Source organism: Tachysurus vachellii, chromosome 14 (assembly GCF_030014155.1).
Source record: "Tachysurus vachellii isolate PV-2020 chromosome 14, HZAU_Pvac_v1, whole genome shotgun sequence".
NCBI lineage: Eukaryota > Metazoa > Chordata > Actinopteri > Siluriformes > Bagridae > Tachysurus > Tachysurus vachellii.
Genome location: NC_083473.1, coordinates 15944606 through 15966383, shown reverse-complemented (window position 1 = coordinate 15966383; position 21778 = coordinate 15944606). Strand labels below are relative to the sequence as shown.

Genomic DNA, 21778 nt, shown 5'->3' with positions numbered 1-21778 from the left:
AAATTCAATGTGCAACCCTTGACAACACAGGTGTGGGGAGAATTAATATCATTTCACATCTTGATGCCAGAAAACGTCTGGTGCAACGTCAGCTCTAAAATAAATAGAAGCTGGAACAATTAAGCCTAATGCGTTCATGACTAGACTTTGGATTTTGACCAGTCAAATCAAATTCAAGTCAAGTCACAGGGAAAAATGATCTTGTTTACTCTGTGTGTAAGGCCTTATTTATGATTAAGGTCCTGGGTTACAGGTTGGGGGTTTAAGCACTTGCATGGCTTCAGAAAGGCCATTAACTCTCTCTACTCCAAGGGTGTTTTATCATAGCTGACCCCTGTAAACTGACCCCAAAAAGCTTCCAGCTTCCTAACAAGCTGGGATATGTGAAGAAACAAATTTCACTCCGCTGTAACATACATGGGAATGTAGCCATTTTCTTCTACTCTAAAACTTTGAGGCGTTTTTTGCTTATACTTTTGGGGGGAGTTTTCTTATCCTGAACCCTTCTAGACAGTTCAAAACACTTAAGTTTGGAAGAACACTGTGAAAGAACATGAAGAAGACTTATACAACGTATTTATCCACATTCCCACCCCATTCATTGCACATTGTACACATCTGTTTTTATTCTTTTTATTGTTTATTTTCTCTTCACTTATTTATCATTTTATTGTGCCTTCTATTTTCAATACAAGGAACAGTCGTAAAACACATTTCACTACATTATACCGTGTACGCTTATGTATGTGACAAATAAAATTTGAATGACCTGCTCAGAGCCCTGATCTCAACCCTACTGAACACTGACTGTACCCCAGGCCTCCAACCCCAACATCACTTTCTGACCTCACTAATGCACAAATCCCAACATCCATATACTTTATCTATTTCCTCCAGCTTGATTTAATTACAGAGTTCTGCTAGGTCACCCTGATCATAAGACTCTTAAAATATATTTGCATCATTTGGCATTAGGCCTTTATCCAGAGTGACTTATACTTATCTCATTTATACAACTGGGCAGTGGAGGGCCCTAAAGTGGCAGCTTGGTGGTCTGTGGTGGGATTTGAACTCACTGCCTTTCAAAAAGTATGCCCCTAATCTAGCACTGAAAAATGATCAGTGGTTATATTCCACTTTATAAAAAAGGTTCTTAAGTTTAGAAAAAGTTTTGTCATAGAAAAGCCTGTAATCTTTAATGGCATTAGTTATTGTTCTCTTTGGAACTGACCCCACAATATGGATTTTTAACCTCATCCCCAGCTATGATGACAAATTAGAACTTAGTTATTTAAATACGTGGTATCTTGGTTGATTTTCTCACTGCACAATGTCCCCATCAGGGTTTTTAGACTGACAGTACTCTTACCTAATCTCCTAGTGAACTAGCATGAGGACATATTTTTAGCAATAGAGACTTTAAAAGTAATTCTGAATGGCGTTCCAGATAAGGACTTCTGCCAAACGTGTTTAATGTACATGTAAATGTAAATTTATCAGTCCTTTAGCCCAAAATGTGGAATTTTCCAAGAAATGTGTTTCTTTGTGTGTCTATATGTACTACATTTTGACCTGAGGATAAAATTAGAACCATCCATCAAAGAAACAGCCGTGAGCTCTGGAGGACACATGGCACTTTCCTTTCTCTGACCTGTAATGCTTCTGAGAGTCGTTAAATCATACACTGGCCCATCAAGATCTTAGGGTTCCTGGCTCTTCTGTTCTATATATGAAGTGTGAAATTGATTTGCACTGCTGAGTCCCTTGGGATATTTGTTGTCTGGTGTCTCTTCCAATATCTGAAGTATTAGTGTACTCTGGGGAGAGAATCAAATCTAGCAAGTACCATATATCTAACTTATCATTCGATCTCATGTTGGTCATATCATTATTACAGAACTTTATTCATGTGCTTGCTGACCAAATGCACATGATATAAAAGAAGCTTTTAAAGTGCATCCAATCACTATCAATTTCTAAAGCCAAAACAGTGCTACCAAGGAAGTTCTTGTTTCCGTAATTTTCATTTCTTTTGTTGGTCACTCTGAATCCCATGGCCCAGCTCATTGTGCTTTTTGTCATGCTCAGTGTGGGAATCTTTTCTATGCAATGGCAGTAAGTTTCTAATCGAGGGGTGGTTGAGGGGCTTTCTGTTTCCTGGCAATGGCCTTTGACAGGACATTGTCAATTATTCAAGGCTAAGTCTAAATATGTTTATTAGACAAAATCTTACAGATCGACAATGAGTAATATTACACAAATACAAATACAAAAAAAATACATTTTGGGCTCTAAAGCTTTTCTTGTATTTGTATTTTAGCATTATTCAAACTAATAGAGTGCAGGATGCTATTTTTAAATAACCATGCTAAGTACAATTTCTGTACCCATCTTATGTGTACCCACAGGCATAATTAAAGTCTATCACGCATGAGTCAATGTTGGCCCATGGCTCCAGAATGAAAGCTCATTAGCACTAGCTTTGCATGACCAATAATTATTTGATTCACAGCAACAGGCCCAGAAGTAATTTTAGCCTAGATGAATGTGGCTCAACACCACCACCACCTCCTCTTCCTCCTCCTCCTCCTCCTCCTCCTCCACCTTCTGTTTTGCAGAACCCTGATGCAAACAGGAGGCAGCTGTCTGCTCACTACAGAAGGGTCAGTATGTTATTGGAAAGAGACAAAGAGAGAAAGGAGAATTTACTAGACACATTCATTAGAGCAGGGTTTTTGTGTGCTCAGAAATATGAAATGCCAGGAGTCAGGAGGTTTTGGCAAAAATAACCCTAGCAATATATTCAACATCCAAGGAATAAAAGACATGCTCTGAGGTGAAGCAGAGGGCTGTTAATACAACAACATTGATCATTTTCTAACATCAGCTAAAAGGAACATGTCCCATAATGATGAGTCCTTGTATATTTTATGTATTACAGAACCACATATTTCACAGTTCATAGTTCTATAGTATATATTTACTATAGTATATATTATATTATATAGTGTCACATATAGCAACAATTAACAGTCATTCTCACCATTGCCTCATAAAGTAATAAAGTAATGATTTAACAAACCAAAAATATGCTAAACGCACCCCTCTATATTGTTAGATTTTCCCATAACAGAAAACATAAAGAAACCTCTTTACCTTGAACTCCTTCTATAAATGTTAAATAGATGTCTCCTTATGGAAAAGTTAACTTTTTTTTTTGTTAAATCTTTAATTGTTGATCTTTAATCCTTAAGCCTTAGACTATATAGAGCATCTGACATAAAAGTCTCTGTGAATTATTTGCTCGCTATAGATAATATAGTGTATTTCAACAAGTGCATTAATATAAACCTGTGATTCTTAGAGGTACTGTTATAGAAAACTAATCAACAAATCAGATTCAACAAGGCTGGGGTATACGTAGATGTGAGACATGACTAATAAAAAATCTATATTTTTTATGTTTGCAACACCCACAATTACTTACTTTACGGTTCATCAAATATAAAGAAAATGTGCATTAATAATTGCGTAAAATTGCATTTTCAGGTTTGCTGCAGAGGTTGTGTTTACTTCCTTTCACTTATGCACATGAGCGGTCACAATGTACTTTGTAATCAGGATTAGAATATTCTGGTTATTTCCCCTTATTAACATGTAAGGAATACAATATGAGAGGGTATACTGTTATAGCTAAATCAAGGTAGTGCGAAAGAGGTCATTACTACCCTGGTGTTCTCCAGTAATCACATGCCCTGCGATGTGATATACTGCACAAAATTTACAGTTAAATTTGTTGTTTTTTTATGTTGTGTTGTAAAGTGTCCAGCCCAGTTGTGAGAGAAGGTCTCTGAGGTAATTTATGTGAACTGCAAATAGAGCTGTGCTCATGTGCTCTAATCTAAATGTACTTTTTACATTTACATAGCTTTTTAATTTTAAAACACTTGTTGTGTAAACTGTAACTGTTTATTGTGGTATATAATGCTGAAGGAAGCTACATGCTAGCTTTATTTTCTTTCAGATTTATGGCTACGATTCTTCTTGTCTGCCATGATTTGGTGTCTCATTCAGGGCATATTATTCCTTTCTAGATCCTTACTGTTATTTATTTTCTTTTGAACATTTACAAATTTGGCAGACGCACATATCCAGAGCCTTACATTCATCTCAGTTCTTTATATGGTTGAGGGTTAGGGACCTTTCACAGGGGCCCAGAAGTGGCACCATGGTGGTCATGGGATTCAAACTCACAACCTTCTGATCAGTGGTTCACCACAGAGTTACTACTTCTCTCTAATAACATCAACTTACTTTGAACAGGCATATGCAATTGTCACCACTGTAAACACTGCTTGCTAACAAATTATACACTATATGTATGCAAACACATGGCCATATGTGGTTGTTTCCCAAATGCTGCCACCAAAATAAAAGCACACAATTGTGTAAAATATCTTTGTAGGCTGTGGCATTAAGATTTCCCTTCACTGGCTCTAAGGATCCTAACTCTTTTTTTCAGCATGACAATAAAGACATTGCCAAGGTCAGTGCATAAGAACACAAGTTCTCCTCCTCTCAGTAATGCTCTTGTGGATGAATGAGCACAAATCCACACAGCCATGTTATAAAATAGAGTTGAAAGCATTCCCAAAGGAGTGGAGGCTATTGTAGCAGCAAGAGGGCAAATCCATATAATACCTATTGTTTTGTAATAGGATGTTCAAGGACAGGTTCAGGTGTGATGGTCCACTACTTTTGGCCCAATAATTTATTTTACATTCCAATGGACATTTAGCACTCAAATGAAACATTCCAGGCTAGCTCGCTAAGTAACAGTGAAGCTTAAACTTGCTAATGAGATCCACACGGGCTGAAGTATATCAATACTCTGAGGAAACTACTTTTTGCATGATTTTATGTTAGACTTTACAACTCAGGAAATTATTTTGATTGCAAAACTGACAGAGTCATGAAAACTTGCTACCATTATTCATTCATTCATTCATTTTCTACAGCTTATCCGAACTATTCTCGGGTCAGGGGAGCCTGTGCCTATCTGAGGCATCATTGGGCATCAAGGCAGGATACACCCTGGACGGAGTGCCAATCCATCGCAGGGCACACACACACTATCATTCACTCATGCACTCGGACATTACAGACAATTTTCCAGAGATGCCAATCAACCTACCATGCATGTCTTTGGACCGGGGGAGAAAACCGGAGTACCCGGAGGAAACCCCCGAGGCACGGGGAGAACACGTAAACTCCACACACACAAGGCGGAGGCGGGAATCGAACCCCCAACCCTGGAGGTGTGAGGCGAACGTGCTAACCACTAAGCCACCGTGCCCCCTTGCTACCATTATTAGTTAGATAAATGAAATCTTTAACAAAGATATATATAAATCCATAAACTGGACATTAATGTATATTTCCAAAGCACTTCTGTAAGTCGCTCTAGATAAAAGTGTCTGCCGAATGTAATACACGTGAATGTAAAAATATAAATAAGATAAACGGCACATTTATGTAACACAACAAATGGCTTGTGTGCTTGTAATATATTTTTACAACTTTCACACAAGGGGGGCACGGTGGCTTAGTGGTTAGCACGTTCGCCTCACACCTCCAGGGTCGGGGTTCGATTCCCGCCTCCACCTTGTGTGTGTGGAGTTTGCATGTTCTCCCCGTGTCTTGGGGGTTTCCTACAGTTTCCTCCCCTGGTCCAAAGACATGCATGGTAGGTTGATTGGCATCTCTGGAAAAATTGTCCCTAGTGTGTGATTGTGTGTGTGAATGAGAGTGTGTGTGTGTGTGTGTGTGTGCCCTGTGATGGGTTGGCACTCCGTCCAGGGTGTGTCCTGCCTTGATGCCCGATGACGCCTGAGATAGGCACAGGCTCCCCTTGACCCGAGGTAGTTCGGATAAGCGGTAGAAGATGAATGAATGAATGAACTTTCACACAAAATTCACCCAAAGAATTATATTCCATATAGAAAATGTGATTTTGATTTGACTTTGAGATGTGATTAGAAATCATCTGAGAAGTGTTCAGCTGTTTGGCTTTTTATTGCTTTCATGGGTGTGAGGAAGAACTGTACTGTGTCCTCTCTGTCCCTGTGTCTTTGTGAATACTGAGTTACAGGCCACTTGTGGCAGCTTGGCTCCTCCCACAAGTCATAAAAAAGCCCACACAGGACTGTGATTGTTCCTTCTTGACCCCGAGTACCAGAATGACGTTTCCTTTGTACTAGCGGGAACTCAGGAAATGAAAGTGATAAACTCAACACAATTTCTGTATTAAGTTTTAAAAACTAATAACTAATCACCATAGACACATTCATGTACCTGTCTTTCATAAACAACTGCATAATACAGAGCTATTCTATTGAGTAGGTAGTCACTGTAGCAGTTGGAAGTTAAACAACACTACGCATCCACGTCAAAGCTTTAGCAGAATTCATTCCCACACAGAAATGCACTTAGACCAACAATGCAGAGATTGTTTATGGTTCCCAGTGAGACCCATGATTGTGTTGTAGAAGCTCTGCTAAGCATCACCGTCACCTCAACAAAAGAAAATTACTGTATATAAATATTATATAATACATTATGGTCAACCAGGTTGATGGGGGAAATGAAAAGGTATGTTCTTTTGTGTTGTAGACAATGTTTCACCTGTTGTGACATATAAATTTGATTATTTTGCACATTGAGGTTGAGGTGCACTCTCAGGCACATGGAAATATGTGACACATGTCATGTGTCTATGGACAGCAATGTTTGGATTGGTGCAGGTTAGTTTTTGTAGTGCTCAGAGGTCAAGTGACCAGAAAGGCTGAATGGAAGCTGACTGGTTATAAATCCATGCTGTGGTGTTATATTCTCAAGACCCAGTGCTAGAAAAGAAATGCCTCTTGGAGGTGAAAGTTTTTGCCTCTTGGAGGTGAAGCATTTGACCTGGGCCAAGTTTCCCAAAAAGCATCATGTTTTAGCTCAATGGTATACTTCTTCAATGAACTACAGTACTGATCAAGCACGAGAGCATTCTGTATGTCGCACTGGAGAAGGGAGTCTTAAGTGCTAAGTGCTGTAAATGAAAATGTACTTTAAATGTAAAGCATCATAAAGTTCAAATGGTCTTACGAGAGAGAGGGGGGTGTCAATGTGATGCTCGCTCCACTGTTTTATAGTCATCTTTGTGCAGTGAAAACTCAGCCATGCTGATTTAAGTGCTCACCAGTGATTTAATGGCATGTGTCCAACAGGTTACTCGTTAAAGCACTGAGATGGGAATAAGTCAAATAAGTCAAAGGGTAAGCAGACGCTTTGTTCATCTTTTTCCTGTTATGTGAGTGCACTGTGAAACACAGCTGAGTGTCACTGAAAGTATGAAGAAGGGACAATGTGAGAGGATTTTGAATGTGAGGACCACAAGAGAGTGAATGTCAATATTAATAGGTTTTAAATATAAACCTTTTCTCCTGAAAGAAGATTAATAAAATCGTCAGTAGTTATTAGTAAGAATATGAACAGAGGGGGTTAGTGAATCTTTGTCATAGGTAGACAAACATGGATTAGACAGTGTTACTGAAGAGCATTAGGCCTTAATCAGTGTCTTCCACAAGATTTACTCCATTGCTACTTTCTTACATTAATTGGATTTACTGTAATAGGATTGCCAACCTTAAAAATCGTGGGCTGTTTAGAAACATACTTCATTCTTTAGGATATAGCATACTTTTTTATATTACAGTTAAAGGAATATGAAATCTGCTCTCTAACGCGTGTTCAGTCGAAACCCTGTAGTTTTCAGAATTGCTGAGGTGCTTACTGCAGATGGTACTTGTTCTGAGTACTGACAATAACACAGTGTGGCCTTTGGGATGTGTTGCAGTGCAATAGGATATGTTCTGTCTGGAAAGGAAGCACAGCTGGACAGGTTTCTGTCTCCCTGCTTTTAGACAGTATATCAGTGACAAGGTGCAGACACAATCATCATCATCATCAAACTCTTTGCTCTGTGTTTGTTCATTGAATGAATGTGGTAGCTCAGTGGTTAAGGCATAACACTCCCAAGGACCTTAACTGTCAATTGCTCAGATCTATAAATGGAATAAATCTAAGTTGTCATATATGGTCATGAATGAAACAAAACCCTTATAACCATTCATGGAAATATGTGTGTGTGTGTGTGTGTGTGTGTGTGTGTGTGTGTGTGTGTGTATATACTGTATATATATATATATATATATATATATATATATATATATATATATATATATATATATATATATATATTTATATATATATATACACACACACATATATATAATTTAGCCTCAAGGTGCATTCGTATTCACACTGGTATGTAACTACAGTATGTCACTAAACTGTGGTGGGCTTTACAAATCTTCCTGGTGAAAATATTCAACCTAACTGAGACGACCAAACTTTTTAACTTCAAACTTTTCCAGAATTCAGTTTCTAGCTATAAAGATACAATACAAAAAATTATCACATTATCTCTGTGACTGGTCAACAGTCGTCATTGTACAGGTTGGGGCAGGTCCTGTTTAGTGGGATGAGAATATTTACAGAAGTTCAATTAGATCCATAAAAAAAGAATTTAGTGCAAACAAACATATCTTTCATGTTCTCCATTAAAAGAGCAAGAAAAAAGGGGGAAATTGGCAGCATGAGGCAAACTGCCATAATGTTTTACAGAAGAGTTGGGAAGGAGGAGCACAGTGAGTGTTTAGAGTATGTGAGTATGAGTTTTTATATCCTGGTTGGGAACTAAATATCTCCAAATGGATAGGAAAATATGACACTTTTGTTCTTCTGGATCATTTAGCTGGTCCCCCTAAAGAACCAGAGGGTTATTTATTTATTTATTTATTTATTTATTTATTTATTTATTTATGGATGGATGGATATCGGGATGAGGTTTTGGGTTGAATGTAGACAAAGCCATTCGCATTAAATATTACATTAATAATAGTCAGTGGAAGGTCCTCAAAATGATAGTAAGACAAGGTGTGTGTGAAGCAGTAAGCAGAGCCCCTCACAGAGGACAGTTCTCAATGCCCTCCAACTCATTAATGCATTTAAGTGTTCACCACAGGCAGTGACCTAGAAATGAACAGCAATCCCACAAAGAGAAACATGAGACAAAGCAGCCTCTGTCCCATCAGCATGGAATCCGCTCTGTCACACATACCACATTATACCGCACACTGAGGGCGGACAACCATTTTGAATAAGCAGCTCACTGGGGCTCATATCTGATAAATGGGAGTTGGGTGTGTGTATGAGGTTATGACCTGTTCCCACCAAATAAAGCACTGTCAGTATGGAAGAGCTAACAGCTATGCAAACAAATCAACACTTGACCTACACTGATCACAGACTCAATTGTAATATAACAGACGTAAGAAAAGTTATTGAATTGTTCCTAGTGTTCATAAATAACTTCATTAATCCAGCTGTGGGGAAATAACAAAAGAAATTTTAGTTGATGTAGAAATTTAGAAAACTTTTTAATATTTCACTTATTCTCTCTCTCTCTCTCTCTATGCAATAAGAATCAACAGCTCCCCATAACTGTACATATATGTACACTTTAACCAGACATTTCTATTACAAAACTAATGTCATCATAATACGATGAAAAACACTTTTTCAATTTTCACTTGAATATAAATTGTGTTTGTCCTCAGTGCAGACTGTAATTACCCAGCTCCAAATATCCAGTTCACTGAAAAAGCACTTCCTACAGCTTTCCTCTCACAGCTAAGCTCTTTCTTCATGGCTGCCACTGATGTAAACAGACCTTTTCATTATGGATGCCTAACGTTGCTCTGGCAACCGGCTTAAGACAATAGCTTCTGTGTGCACTCATACTGTATAGCACTGATGTCACGTATAAGACCAACGCCTTCACAAAGACTCAGTCTTACAGTGTTGTGAAACAACTTCGGATGAGTTATAACAAAAAATAGTTAAGTAAGTAAATGAGAGAAAGAAAGCAAGAAAGCAAGCAAGAAAGAAAGAAAGCAAGAAAGCAAGAAAGAAAGAAAGAAAGAAAGAAAGCACACAACAGATTTCATTTCATATTTTCCACACTTTTCTTTTCACTTTATAAAAAAAAAATATATACATTTAGCTAAAATATCAGTCTTTATTTACAGTGTCAGCTGAAGTGATGCTGTTTTACCTGCTATTAAGTACAGAGTGAATATAATGCTTACATAGCAAGGCAGCCAGGCTTAGTTATTGAACTGATTCCTGTGAATCATAATTTCCCTTTATCCAACTACAAATGACATCTAACTACCAGCTAATTAGCATTACATTCCATGAGACTTAAAAATACTACATTGTGTTTGCTATACTGTATATTAAAGATGTAAACTTTCATCATGTAGGTATAACACAACTGTGCAAAGTTAATTCATAATTTCTATGAACTCCATTAAAACTACAGTTAACACTCATGGCTTTCTTACTGCTGTAACAAGCAGCTATAACTCTAACAAAATATGCTCTATAATACTGTAAATTGTTTTATTTAGTCCATTTGTTCATCATCTCCTAAAACGTGGCAGGTGAGTTAGACGCCATATCGCAGTAGCCTGTTCAGCATCTGAACCCTTTATAAAGTGTGGTATAACATAGTATCCTTTGGGTATGATATGGTATAGGGTATATTTGAGTGGGATTATAGTGTCCTAGCAGTGTGTGCTCACAGATGCATAGCTAACTGGCTCCCTGTGCACTGTGCTATAGGGTGAGAGCTCCAGCTCAGTAGTGGCCTCGTTCTCGTTGTCGTCATTAGTCCCATTTGACAACTTTGGAGGGCCGCATTCCTCCAGGCAGCAGCAGCAGCAGTGCATGAAGGCTTTCCTGAAAGGCTGGCACAGAAATAACAGCAGCATGGGTGTCACTGCACACTTGCAGAAGAGCAGTATCTGACTAAGCAAGTGTAGGATGTCCAGAGTGCGTTGTGACATTCCTACGGCCATGTATGCTGACACGACATTGTAGACGTTCTCTGGAATCACACAAAACCCGTACAGGATGGCCAGAGCCACGACTGTACAGTTCATCTGTCTCTCCAGGTGGATCTGCTCACGCTGCCCTCGAACATTTGTCCTCTCAGCCTGCCGTATCTTCCGAGCTGTCACCACTGAGCTGATAATGGTAAAAACAGTAGGCAGGCAGAAGTAGCAGCCAAAGTGCCACCACAGACGGGCTCCATCGTAGGTAAGTCCCAGCACATAAAGGGAGTCAGGGAGTGTTGTGGAGATGCGAATTATACAGCGCTCGCTGGGTAGCATCTCATTAGCCACCTCAGGGAGCTCCTCAGCAGGCACCTCTCTCTCCTCTGTTACCAGCTGGTGGATTAACAGCTCGGGCAGCGCCAGCAAAAGAGCACCCAGCCAGATCACAGCCAGCTTAGCTGCAGTGGAGGCGCAGTTCTCAATCGTCTCGTAGTACATCCGCACGTTGGATGCGGCTCGGAAACGGTCGATGCACAAAGCGCAAAGTGTAAACGTAGTTACGCCTAAAGAAACCACCTGTAATGGAAACACATGAATTCATTAATTAACATCAATACCAATATCGATATACCTGTCAAACCTATTAAAAACTACCAAACAATTACTTCCACTGTTAGGGCCATGGTGACCTAAGTGTAAAAGATACTGTATGTCCATACACATAAGTCTAGTTTCAGTATACAGAATGTACACAAGACCTATGTTTTGTTCACACCTCTGTGGTTGCCAAATCTTTTCCTAATCAGAAACAGGACTTTCATAGGGTCCAGACCACCAGCATGTTTATTTTAACAAAATTTTAACACAAAGTGCACTTTAAATATTTCATTGTAATTATGTATTCACTTTTAAAACGTATTCATATTTGTACATTTAACATTTGCATTTTCTTATTTTGGGAATTCCCACCTTATAGTCAGGTCTACTCTTACAACATCTACTAAGCAGGTAGGATATAGGCTAAAAAAATTGTTCATGGAGTCATATGAAGCCACATCATGACCATTGCATCGTTTCAAATTGTTGCTTATGTAACATCATTCACAGTCACAGGAGCTTGGAGACATTATCTGCACTCTTCTGTATATTTGAGCTAACAAGAATCCAGGATTAACTAATGAAGCTCAGAGCAAAGAGCAGATGACTATTCCAACTAACAACTTCCCAATGATTGAATTACTTCTACTTACAGTACTACATGCTTCATACTAATACTACTACATTCTACATACTTCTAACACTTCTTGCAACAATCAAGTGCATGGTTATTCAGTGTATGGTCAGGAGTTCTGTACTGAACTGTACTGAGCACAGCATACACACACATCATCTGTATGGACTGCACAGACCTACACCACTTATACACAATTCTAATATACATCTATCAACTTGTTTACATGTTGCTTACATTCATCAAACTGTTTACATGCTTACTGTTTACAAACTGTTTACATGCTGTTTTACTTTTTTGCTCTTTGCACACACTGTCTAACATTTCAGTCATTTTGCTCATCTCACTCACTCATTCATCTTCTACCGCTTATCCGAACTACCTCGGGTCACGGGGAGCCTGTGCCTATCTCAGGCGTCATCGGGCATCAAGGCAGGATACACCCTGGATGGAGTGCCAACCCATCGCAGGGCACACACACACACTCTCATTTACTCACACAATCACACACTACGGACAATTTTCCAGAGATGCCACTCAACCTACCATGCATGTCTTTGGACCGGGGGAGGAAACCGGAGTACCCGGAGGAAACCCCAGAGGCACAGGGAGAACACACAAACTCCACACACACAAGGCGGAGGCGGGAATCGAACCCCCAGCCCTGGAGGGTTTTATACACTAGTCTTATACACTATCTCAGGGACCTGCTGCTAAGAAACTGTGTTCATTCTAGTATTACTGCACGCAATATTATCTGAACTTACAGTATTTACATATAGTATTGACTCTGGTCGGTCAGTGCTGTTTTTTGTTTACTGTCTTTTGTGTATTGTCTTTTTTGTATTTTGTGTATTGTCTTTTGTCCTGCACTGTCTTGTTTGTATTGTCCTGCACTGTCTTGTTTGTATTGTCCTGCACTGTCTTATCTGTCTTGTCCTGCACTGTCTTATCTGTCTTGTCCTGCACTGTCTTATCTGTCTTGTCCTGCACTGTCTTGTTTGTCTTGTCCTGCACTGTTTGCACCAGGTTGCACAGTTGCACTTTATGTATCTAGGACTAACTTACTAAGTCCTTATAGCTCTGTATTTGTTTTATGTAGCACCTTGAATCTGGAGAAACGTCTCATTTCACTTTGTACTGCAACAGCTATATATGGTTGAAATGACAATAAAAGCTTCTTGACTTGACTTGATCTGTGAAACATCTGGGAATTGCAATAATAACGCTAACTCTATATAATTCTGACAAACCAGTACTTGGAATATTAGTCTCTAGTTAGGACTACAAACTCTTCAGTTTATTATTGACCACTCTGCTAGAAAAGTGATTATCCCTGCACTTTCTATACGCTTAATGCCCACCCCTGCCAGGCTGATTTCTTTTTATAAACATGCAATTTGGTGCCAGAGAAGAGCTGTCGATAGGATCTGAATAAATAAATAGAAGGATCACTTTAAGCAACGACTGAATGAATGAACGAAGGCCAAAAAGAATGAAGACAAATTATATTGTAATGTGAGTGTTTGTAATTACTTGGGTGTGAGCATGTAAAATCTAAAGCCATGAAAACCAATTTTTCAGGGCTCAATGCACTTTGTCTATAGCACTGATGGAGCAGCCCCTCTAATCATTTCTAATTAATGACTTGATTAGAGTCCTCTTTAGCATGACAACAGAGCACAATAGTTATCTACTTTACATAACAAGGCAACACAGTCTCAGATTTGCCATTACGTAAATTGCATGTGCCACAGTTAGATATGCAATTTGTCTAAGCAATAAAGAGAATTTGTGTTTAGTCTACCGTTAACTCATTCTGAATGGCACTTCTTAGAAATGAATCACTTAATAAAGCATAAGTTTAATGCAAATCGCTCATTACTGAGCCTTAGGAAATTCAGTGTATGGCCTATACCCGGACACAAAAAGTGATGATTATTAGCAATCAATTTCCACATATTCCCCCCAGTGTTTATGGTAAAGTGGGTCATTTAGAGGAGCTTAAACTTTAAAGCTCTTATGTAATTCTAATGACAAGCAGAACAACTAAATACAAACAACAACCAATTAAATAATTCCATATTAAGCAAAACTAGAGTTTGTGTGTCTCATTATGTGCAGCAGTTTAGGTTTCTCTGATGCCATCCAGCAGACACATAGACACAAAAAATCTCTAGACTGTTCTGAGAAGATGATAAAACAATAAGCTGAAGTTCTACTAAATGACCTAAAGGTAATGTCTCAGTAATAAGCATAAGACCCCTTTTATCAGCCAGAGTGTCCAACTTATTCACAGAGAGGGAGAGAGAGAGCAGGAACAATATTAGATCCTTATTTAACAGACTATCTACATGAACACATTTTGATCCTTTCCTCCAGACCTCTGAACTCATCTCTGTTAATGAGACTCTGTTAAGCCATTCCAGAAGGAACCACATATTGATCTTGACTATTTCTGTCTGACCACTAAAACACTTTTGTGAGTATGATGTATTTCCTTCTAGTTTCTGGAAGCATCATAGTATAGAATCAGAGATGGCTAAAGAGTTCAAGTGGCCTTGTGATCGCCTCAGATTGTGGATCCTCATATTGTAGATGTTTCTGTGGTGGTTCTGACAAGCTTGTGTGCAGCTGCTGAACACTCAGCACTCAGCACTGAACACTCAACACTCAGCACTGAACACTGCTCACTGATGATATTTTAATATTCATATTTGAAAACATTCAGGCAGGTTCCTGCCTCATGTTTGATCATATTTGGTGTATTTTTTCAGTTTAATAAAGCTTAAGAGTGCAATAACATATACCACTACAAGGTTCTGTTTTAGGACCCATATTATTCTCTCTTTATGCTCAGACCTTTGCACATGCAATTCACAAAAATAATGTCAGTCACATCACTATGGTGATGTCCAGTTTTACTTATCAATTTAGCCTGATTCAGAAGCATTTTAACACAAAATGAAGGATTGTAAACTCATAAAAGATTGAACGAATAGAAACTTCTCTCTAACATATTATGATGAAATCGCCCTGCAATAATGTTGCTGATTTCAACAATGAGTTTGGCATTTTGCCGTGAAACCAATAGCTAGTCTATTATTTTATTCCTATGTATATAACATCTCATCTCAAGCTTATCATCATCTCAACATAACTTTCATTCATTCATTTATTTTCTACCGCTTATCCGAACTACCTCAGGTCACGGGGAGCCTGTGCCTATCTCAGGCGTGATCGAGCATCAAGGCAGGATACACCCTGGACGGAGTGCCAACCCATCGCAGGGCACACACACACAGTCATTCACACACACACACTATGGACAATTTTTTCCAGAGATGCCAATCAACCTACCATGCATGTCTTTGGACCGGGGGAGGAAACCAGAGTACCCGGAAGAAACCCCAGAGGCACGGGAAGAACATGCAAACTCCACACACACAAGGCGGAGGCGGGAATCGAACCCCCAACCCTGGAGGTGTGAGGCGAACGTGCAAACCACTAAGCCACCATGCCCCCCTCTCAACATAACTTTGTCATCTTAAACATAAACGGACAGACCATATACCACTGTTAGGGAAATGTTAGCTGTAGAGGCTTTTCTTACCATGAAGCCTAGTGAGACATCATTCTGTATCCAAACACTTTCAAAGCCACTACACACCTGAGTTTGTCAAATCTGCACATTTTCCACATCCCTATATTTCCCCACATTCCAGTATAAATACTATGACATAGGCAAGTTAAAAATCATATCACTCACACCTATAGGTTACTGTTCTCTCAATTCTATAATTATTAATTAATACTATTATTTATTTATTTTTACCTCAAAGTAGGGTATAATTTTACATGAAAACTCTCCAAGCAGCCAGTCCTTTGTGACTTCGTGGAATATCACTAACGGTAAGCAGAAGAAGGTGATGAGAAAATCCCACAGGGCCAAATTGGCGAGCAGAGAGTTGGAGACGCTGCGCATGTAGTAATTATGGCACACGGCGCACATGATTGCGATATTGCCGATTATCCCTACTGTGAACATGATTACAGACACTAATATAATCGCATACGCAGCGTATGATTCCCCTGTGGCTGGATAAAAAGGGTTTGGAAGCCCAGGAGCTCTTGGCCGGGGGTTAATAGGGCCGAGAGGAGTGGTGTCCTCATAGTCTTCTTCAGGGAAAGGGAACGTTGGGCCATGTGTAGGGAAAACACCGGGTGGCTCTGTGCGCTGCTGTTGCGCTGATGCTTTAGGAAAGCTTTCCAAGCTCTTAAATACTGATCCTGTTTCACTTTGATTAGTCCTTGCAGCTCTTCTGGGTCGTCGATACACACCAGGATCTTCCATGTGCTTTCCTTTAAGTGTGTGTGTCCAGGACAGTCTGGTGTCTGTTTTATCCGTGTGCGTAAATGCGCCGTTATTAATATCTATCCTGGCACCTGGAACATCCGCTCGGACTTTTTCCCCAAGCTTCCTGGATACATTTAATGCCAATCCGTATTTCCATTGTATATGAGCTTTATCCACTTCATTAAAGACTTTCCTGTTAGTCAGAAGTGCCAGTGCGCGCTCGGTGCCGGTCCTCAGTGCGTAATTATAGGACTGTTGGTGTTGGTTCTTCCCAAACCTGAAGGGTCGCCTGTACGAAAGAACTAGAGAAAGTTCACAACACACGAGCAGACAAAATAATCCTGTTATCTGTCTTCCCATGTTTCCCTTAAACACTCGGTGGAACCATGCTCAAAATTGCCTATGAAGTCTTTTAGAAATCCATCGATTACAGCGACACAGTTGTGGTCCTGACTCCTCTGTTACTGGGATGCTGAGTGATAAACTCTGCGGTTCTGTGCCGTGTGGCTCTCAGCATGCTGATGGAGGAGCATTGGAGTTTTACTCTTCCTTTCTTTACTCCTGCTGTTCACCAGCCACTGGATACAAGCACCAAGCTCTAAAACAGCGCCGCTCAGCGGAATCAAACACACTTTCACAGTATTTAACCGAGATTGGGGTTTTCTACTGAAATTATTCTCTACATTGTTTTACCCAAATGAAACTATTCCTGTGTCCTGCTCCCAATTACCTCATCCCTAAAAACATTGAACTTCTCATTTTAATTGTAAACCAGTGGATATCAAGCACAAAGTATATTCTGCACTGAACATTCAAGTGCAAAACACCATCATGTAGAAAACAGGTTGTTACACTTATAGAAGTGCGCATGTGCAGAATAAAGTATTAGATTTTTTTTAATCCTAGTCCTGCAGTCATGATTTTTCGTTGCCTGAAATATTTTCATATTTGAATGAAATATGAATTATTTCTGCATTATTAGAAATGCTGCTCACACCTATTTTGCTCTGGTACACACAGCTCTGGTAAATTCATTTAACAAAATTTTGCTTCTCTCACAATTGGGCAATATGCAAAATTCAGCTTCTTATCTGTGCTGAAAAAGACAAAATATTAAAGAGTAAACCTTCTGGGTGGAAAAAAAGGTTCGACAAAAATGAAATTTTGATGCATTTTTTTCACTGCAGATTTTTGCTAAATTTGCAATATCCTTTATTCTGAAATATTGAGGATGTCTTGTCTATGTGTAACAACTAAAATACAGGACAGGTCATTTGTTTCCATCCCTCACACAAATTACTAGCTGCTTTTATAGTCAAAATCCAGGAGGTCCTCAAGCCAGAATGCTCTGTAAAGCCACATTCCAAACCCAATGAAACAAAAAAGGGGGCACGTTAAATATTAATAAATGACATGAGAGCAAATTGTTTGCTGGGCTTTGATAAATGAAGAAATAAACTGAATACTGAAAACTACTTTTGCAGTGTAAATTCGTTTCTTTACAGCAGCTACAATTGTCTAAACTAGATCTCTACAATACTTAAAATAATCTTCTCTCCTCTTTACCCATCACTGTTATCAAAAGGATTAAGAAACCTGAACTCCAGAGAAAAACAATACTGAAGGAGAAACGTATCACAAAAAAGAAACAATGTAGAAAGCAGTAATGTAGATCTTGTCAACATTAAAATCCTCAGTTTGGCTCCACATGAAATGTGTATCTACTGTATCTACAACAGAACAGTAATATTTACTTACTTATTCAGTTTGTCCAGAAGTTAAACACACCACAAACTGTGTTATTTTGCCAGCATGCATTTTCCTTACATTTCTTGTTAACAGTTTGTGCCAAAGCACCTGCTGAGCATGTATACAGTTTGTAAAACAAACTGGTGAAGGAATGGAATGAAGGCATCTAGGAGTTTTTCTCAAGCAAGCATTTTTCATTAACTCACCTATTGAGATCTTTCTGTATCAAAACAAAACTAATTCAGCATATAACTGATAATGATAAATCACTTTATTAATAAAAAAAACAATGTACATGATACACATTATTACAATCTCACTTTTAGTTTGTCTGTTTTCTAACTGATGTGTGCTCAATGTAAAGGCGCAGCATTCATCATCCGCAGGAAAGTTGGTCTCGCTGCGGAGTGTAGAAATTGCCTCTTGTTTCTGTGTTAGTGATCTGGTAGCATACTTGAATTTTGCCATTCTCCTCCACAGTGTAGGTGCAAAGGCAGAGGTCCAGCCATGGGCACTGTGCTGTGGGGAAAAAAGCAGAATACAAACTCCTTTATATAAACAGTGGGAATGTAACACACACACACACACACACACACACACACACACACACACACACACACACACACACCCTATTTCAGACTGGTCAATTTAATTTATTAGCTAAAGGATTATATTTGCTCTTGAGTGCTTTCTGTGCTTATTCATTATTTGATAGCAGGAGTTGCCAGTGATGATTTTTACCCATGCTGCTCCCTGGTGGATGAAGCCTATCCACAGTGGTCTGAACTTTATCCTGCGAATCCTGGCACGCCGATGTGTCAGCAGCACTGACGTGGAAGAATCTCTCCTATGAGAATCAGAGGATGAGGAGAAGAAAGATTGAATTTCCTGTCTTCCTTTAGAGAGGAGAAAAACAACCTCGTTGCAGAGAGTACACAAATAATACTGGTCTACATCAGTGATTTTGTTAATTGCAAAAACGAATAAAACACAGAAAAATAGCTGCATTTTTATACAAATATTCTTGCATCCATGAAGACTGTAATTTAACAGAGTGAATTTGCTCACAGCATCCTCCCAAATTAAAGCTTCAAGTGAGTCTGTCTCATCTTCTAGCTCAAATTTCATCAGCAGTGCATACTGCATCAGCTGCACACCAAGAGCTGAGGATAAATAGAGAAAGAAATGAGACGTACGTTATCTCTGAACGCAATTTGGTAGCGATGCTGTAGTATTGTTATTAAGGTACATTTTACCTTTGGCTACATTATGCTCATCCCAAATTTCTACTCCACAAACTTCAGGCTCCACAAATGTGGACCGAGAACACTGTTTACACCTGAAACATTCACACACAACACAAAAAAAAAACAAGGCATAAAAATCATAGGCTCTGTAAATAAAGGCATGAAAAATACAGTACCAAGTAGGTGTGTTAATAGACGAAAGAACTGTCTCAGTGAACTGACAGCATTGAAACACTGATAATCATCAGTCCTCACCCATAATATCTTTTGTCTCCCCTGAAGAGGAATGGAGCTGAGAAATCAAGGAGTCTCATTCTCCCATCCTCCGAGCGCACAGGGACCACGTTGCTTTGAGCAGCCGATATCACACACATCTCCTCCAGTGTAACACCTAAAGGAAACCCATTAAAAAACAAACAAACAAATACCACATGAAGCATATTTTGCCATTCTGCACACCACTTTGCTCCACACATTGCCATACATCTCTAGAAAATTGCTGTGTTTTGCAGTGCACAGCTTACCCTGGAGAAACAGCAGCTGTGTGTGTGTGTTGCTCAGGACCATCTCACAGGACACGTGCATGCTAATAGAGTCCATTGAAGAGGTGACTGCCCAGTGCTCACTACAAGGCTGATGGCCTCTCAACGCATCCTGGAATACCCGAGCTATAACCTCATCGTTCGGGACCTCCACTCTATTACACAGGCACGTTATGCACATCAGCTTGAGAACAGCTGCAAAATTTCTGTAGATAACTTCTCATGAAAAATGTATTACACTCAATGGTAGCAGGGTGAAACTGTTTTTGTTTTCTGTACATGCTATAACAATATAATAGCACTTTCTTTTACTGAACAGTGTGACGCAGCACAGCAAGGGCTTGGTAACAAATCGGAGCCCAGGACCATCTGTTTCCGTCTCTCCGTGTCTGTTCCCAATCACATGATCATTTTACTTTGTTGTTTTATTATTATTTAATTAGTATTATCAACAGATAGTCCTGCTCAACTACTCTGACTGGTGAAGCAGCATTTCAAGAGAGACAATAATTCCTGTAACCACACTGGGAGGTTTCACTGTGTATAGATTTTATTTCAGGACTGTAACACTGATGTAAAATCTGTTCAGAGCTCATCAGATGAAGATGAAAAGGAAGAAGAAAAGCCAAATTTTACTTGAGTGAAAATGCTTTACTTTCCGAGAGCAAAAATAAACACAGTTGGTGGGTTGTTGTATTACTCTGGTGCGTTATACTGAATATCAACACGGCTGGGCAGGAGTCTGCATTGATACTGCTGTAGGTAATTGCAGAGTCTGATATTAAACAAATAAGGAGAAATTTACTGTGGATAACCAGGGGCTGACTAGTAATAGGCATCTTCTGTGGCTGAATCTTAACTTTTATTATAGTTTCTGTGCAGCACAAAGAAATTGAGCAGGAATTAATCTGGGATCTCCTCCTATTCCAAAAATGGCAAATTTTACATGGGTCAAGGGAACAAAATGCAAAAGCAAGCTAAAACGCATTACAAAAATGATACTGTGGCTCAATAAACAAAAGCTATTCTGAAGCTAACCTGAAGCTATGATGTTGCCTTTTAAATCCAGCAGAAAAGGAAAAGTGCTAAGAAACTTAGTAGTAGACACTACATGACTGGATTACTAAATTCTGTGCTTAAGGAAAATGGATTCCAATCAGTAAACCTTATGTTGACCTGTGAGGAGTGTGTTTTACCAATCAATAGTCTCAATCAGAATGATATCAGAATGCAGGAAAGTTTCCAGCTGAGCAACGCCCCACCATTCAGTGAAAAAAAACTACAACTAAACCAATTGAACACTTTTCTTTTTGCTTTTTAATAACATTTCCTACTTCCTAGTAATATAATTACTTGTTTTAAATGTTATGAATTTCTAAAAAGACTAAATATTGTATCTGCATCATTTGATACTGTGCAGTATGAGACTCACAGTGCTGTACATTGTGGGCAGAACAGTTTGAGGCACTGGTACAGGTTCTGGGGTTGGTATGATTTCACCTTGGCACGAACGTGACAAACCACAGGTGTAGTACATCTCTTCACATGAGCAAGTGTTACCTGCTGCACTGCGTGTTCACATGTCCTAACTGAACACATGCAATTACAATGAATAAAAAAGGCCGTATCAAAATGCAATG

At 39.1% G+C, this 21778-nt stretch overlaps 2 protein-coding genes across 2 annotated transcripts in view; both read right to left on the bottom strand.

Moving 5' to 3' along the window:
• Positions 1-10453: 10453 nt before the first annotated feature.
• On the bottom strand, positions 10454-17061 carry gpr37a (G protein-coupled receptor 37a). The gene is made up of 2 exons (XM_060886954.1): positions 16079-17061; positions 10454-11588 (listed from the first exon to the last, which is right to left on the bottom strand). Exons 1-2 carry the CDS (start codon positions 16958-16960, stop codon positions 10740-10742), a joined length of 1731 nt encoding a protein of 576 aa, XP_060742937.1. The 5' UTR covers positions 16961-17061; the 3' UTR covers positions 10454-10739.
• A 1583-nt stretch (positions 17062-18644) lies between these two features.
• Positions 18645-21778, bottom strand: part of pot1 (protection of telomeres 1 homolog) — a 36543-nt gene continuing 33409 nt past the window's right edge. Inside the window, exons 14-20 of the mRNA XM_060887088.1 lie at positions 21571-21727; positions 20121-20293; positions 19852-19987; positions 19606-19688; positions 19418-19512; positions 19091-19196; positions 18645-18868 (exon numbers count right to left, since the gene is read on the bottom strand). Coding sequence (XP_060743071.1) covers positions 18726-18868; positions 19091-19196; positions 19418-19512; positions 19606-19688; positions 19852-19987; positions 20121-20293; positions 21571-21727 — 893 coding nt within the window. The 3' untranslated portion in view covers positions 18645-18725. The remainder of the gene's footprint in view (positions 18869-19090; positions 19197-19417; positions 19513-19605; positions 19689-19851; positions 19988-20120; positions 20294-21570; positions 21728-21778) is intronic.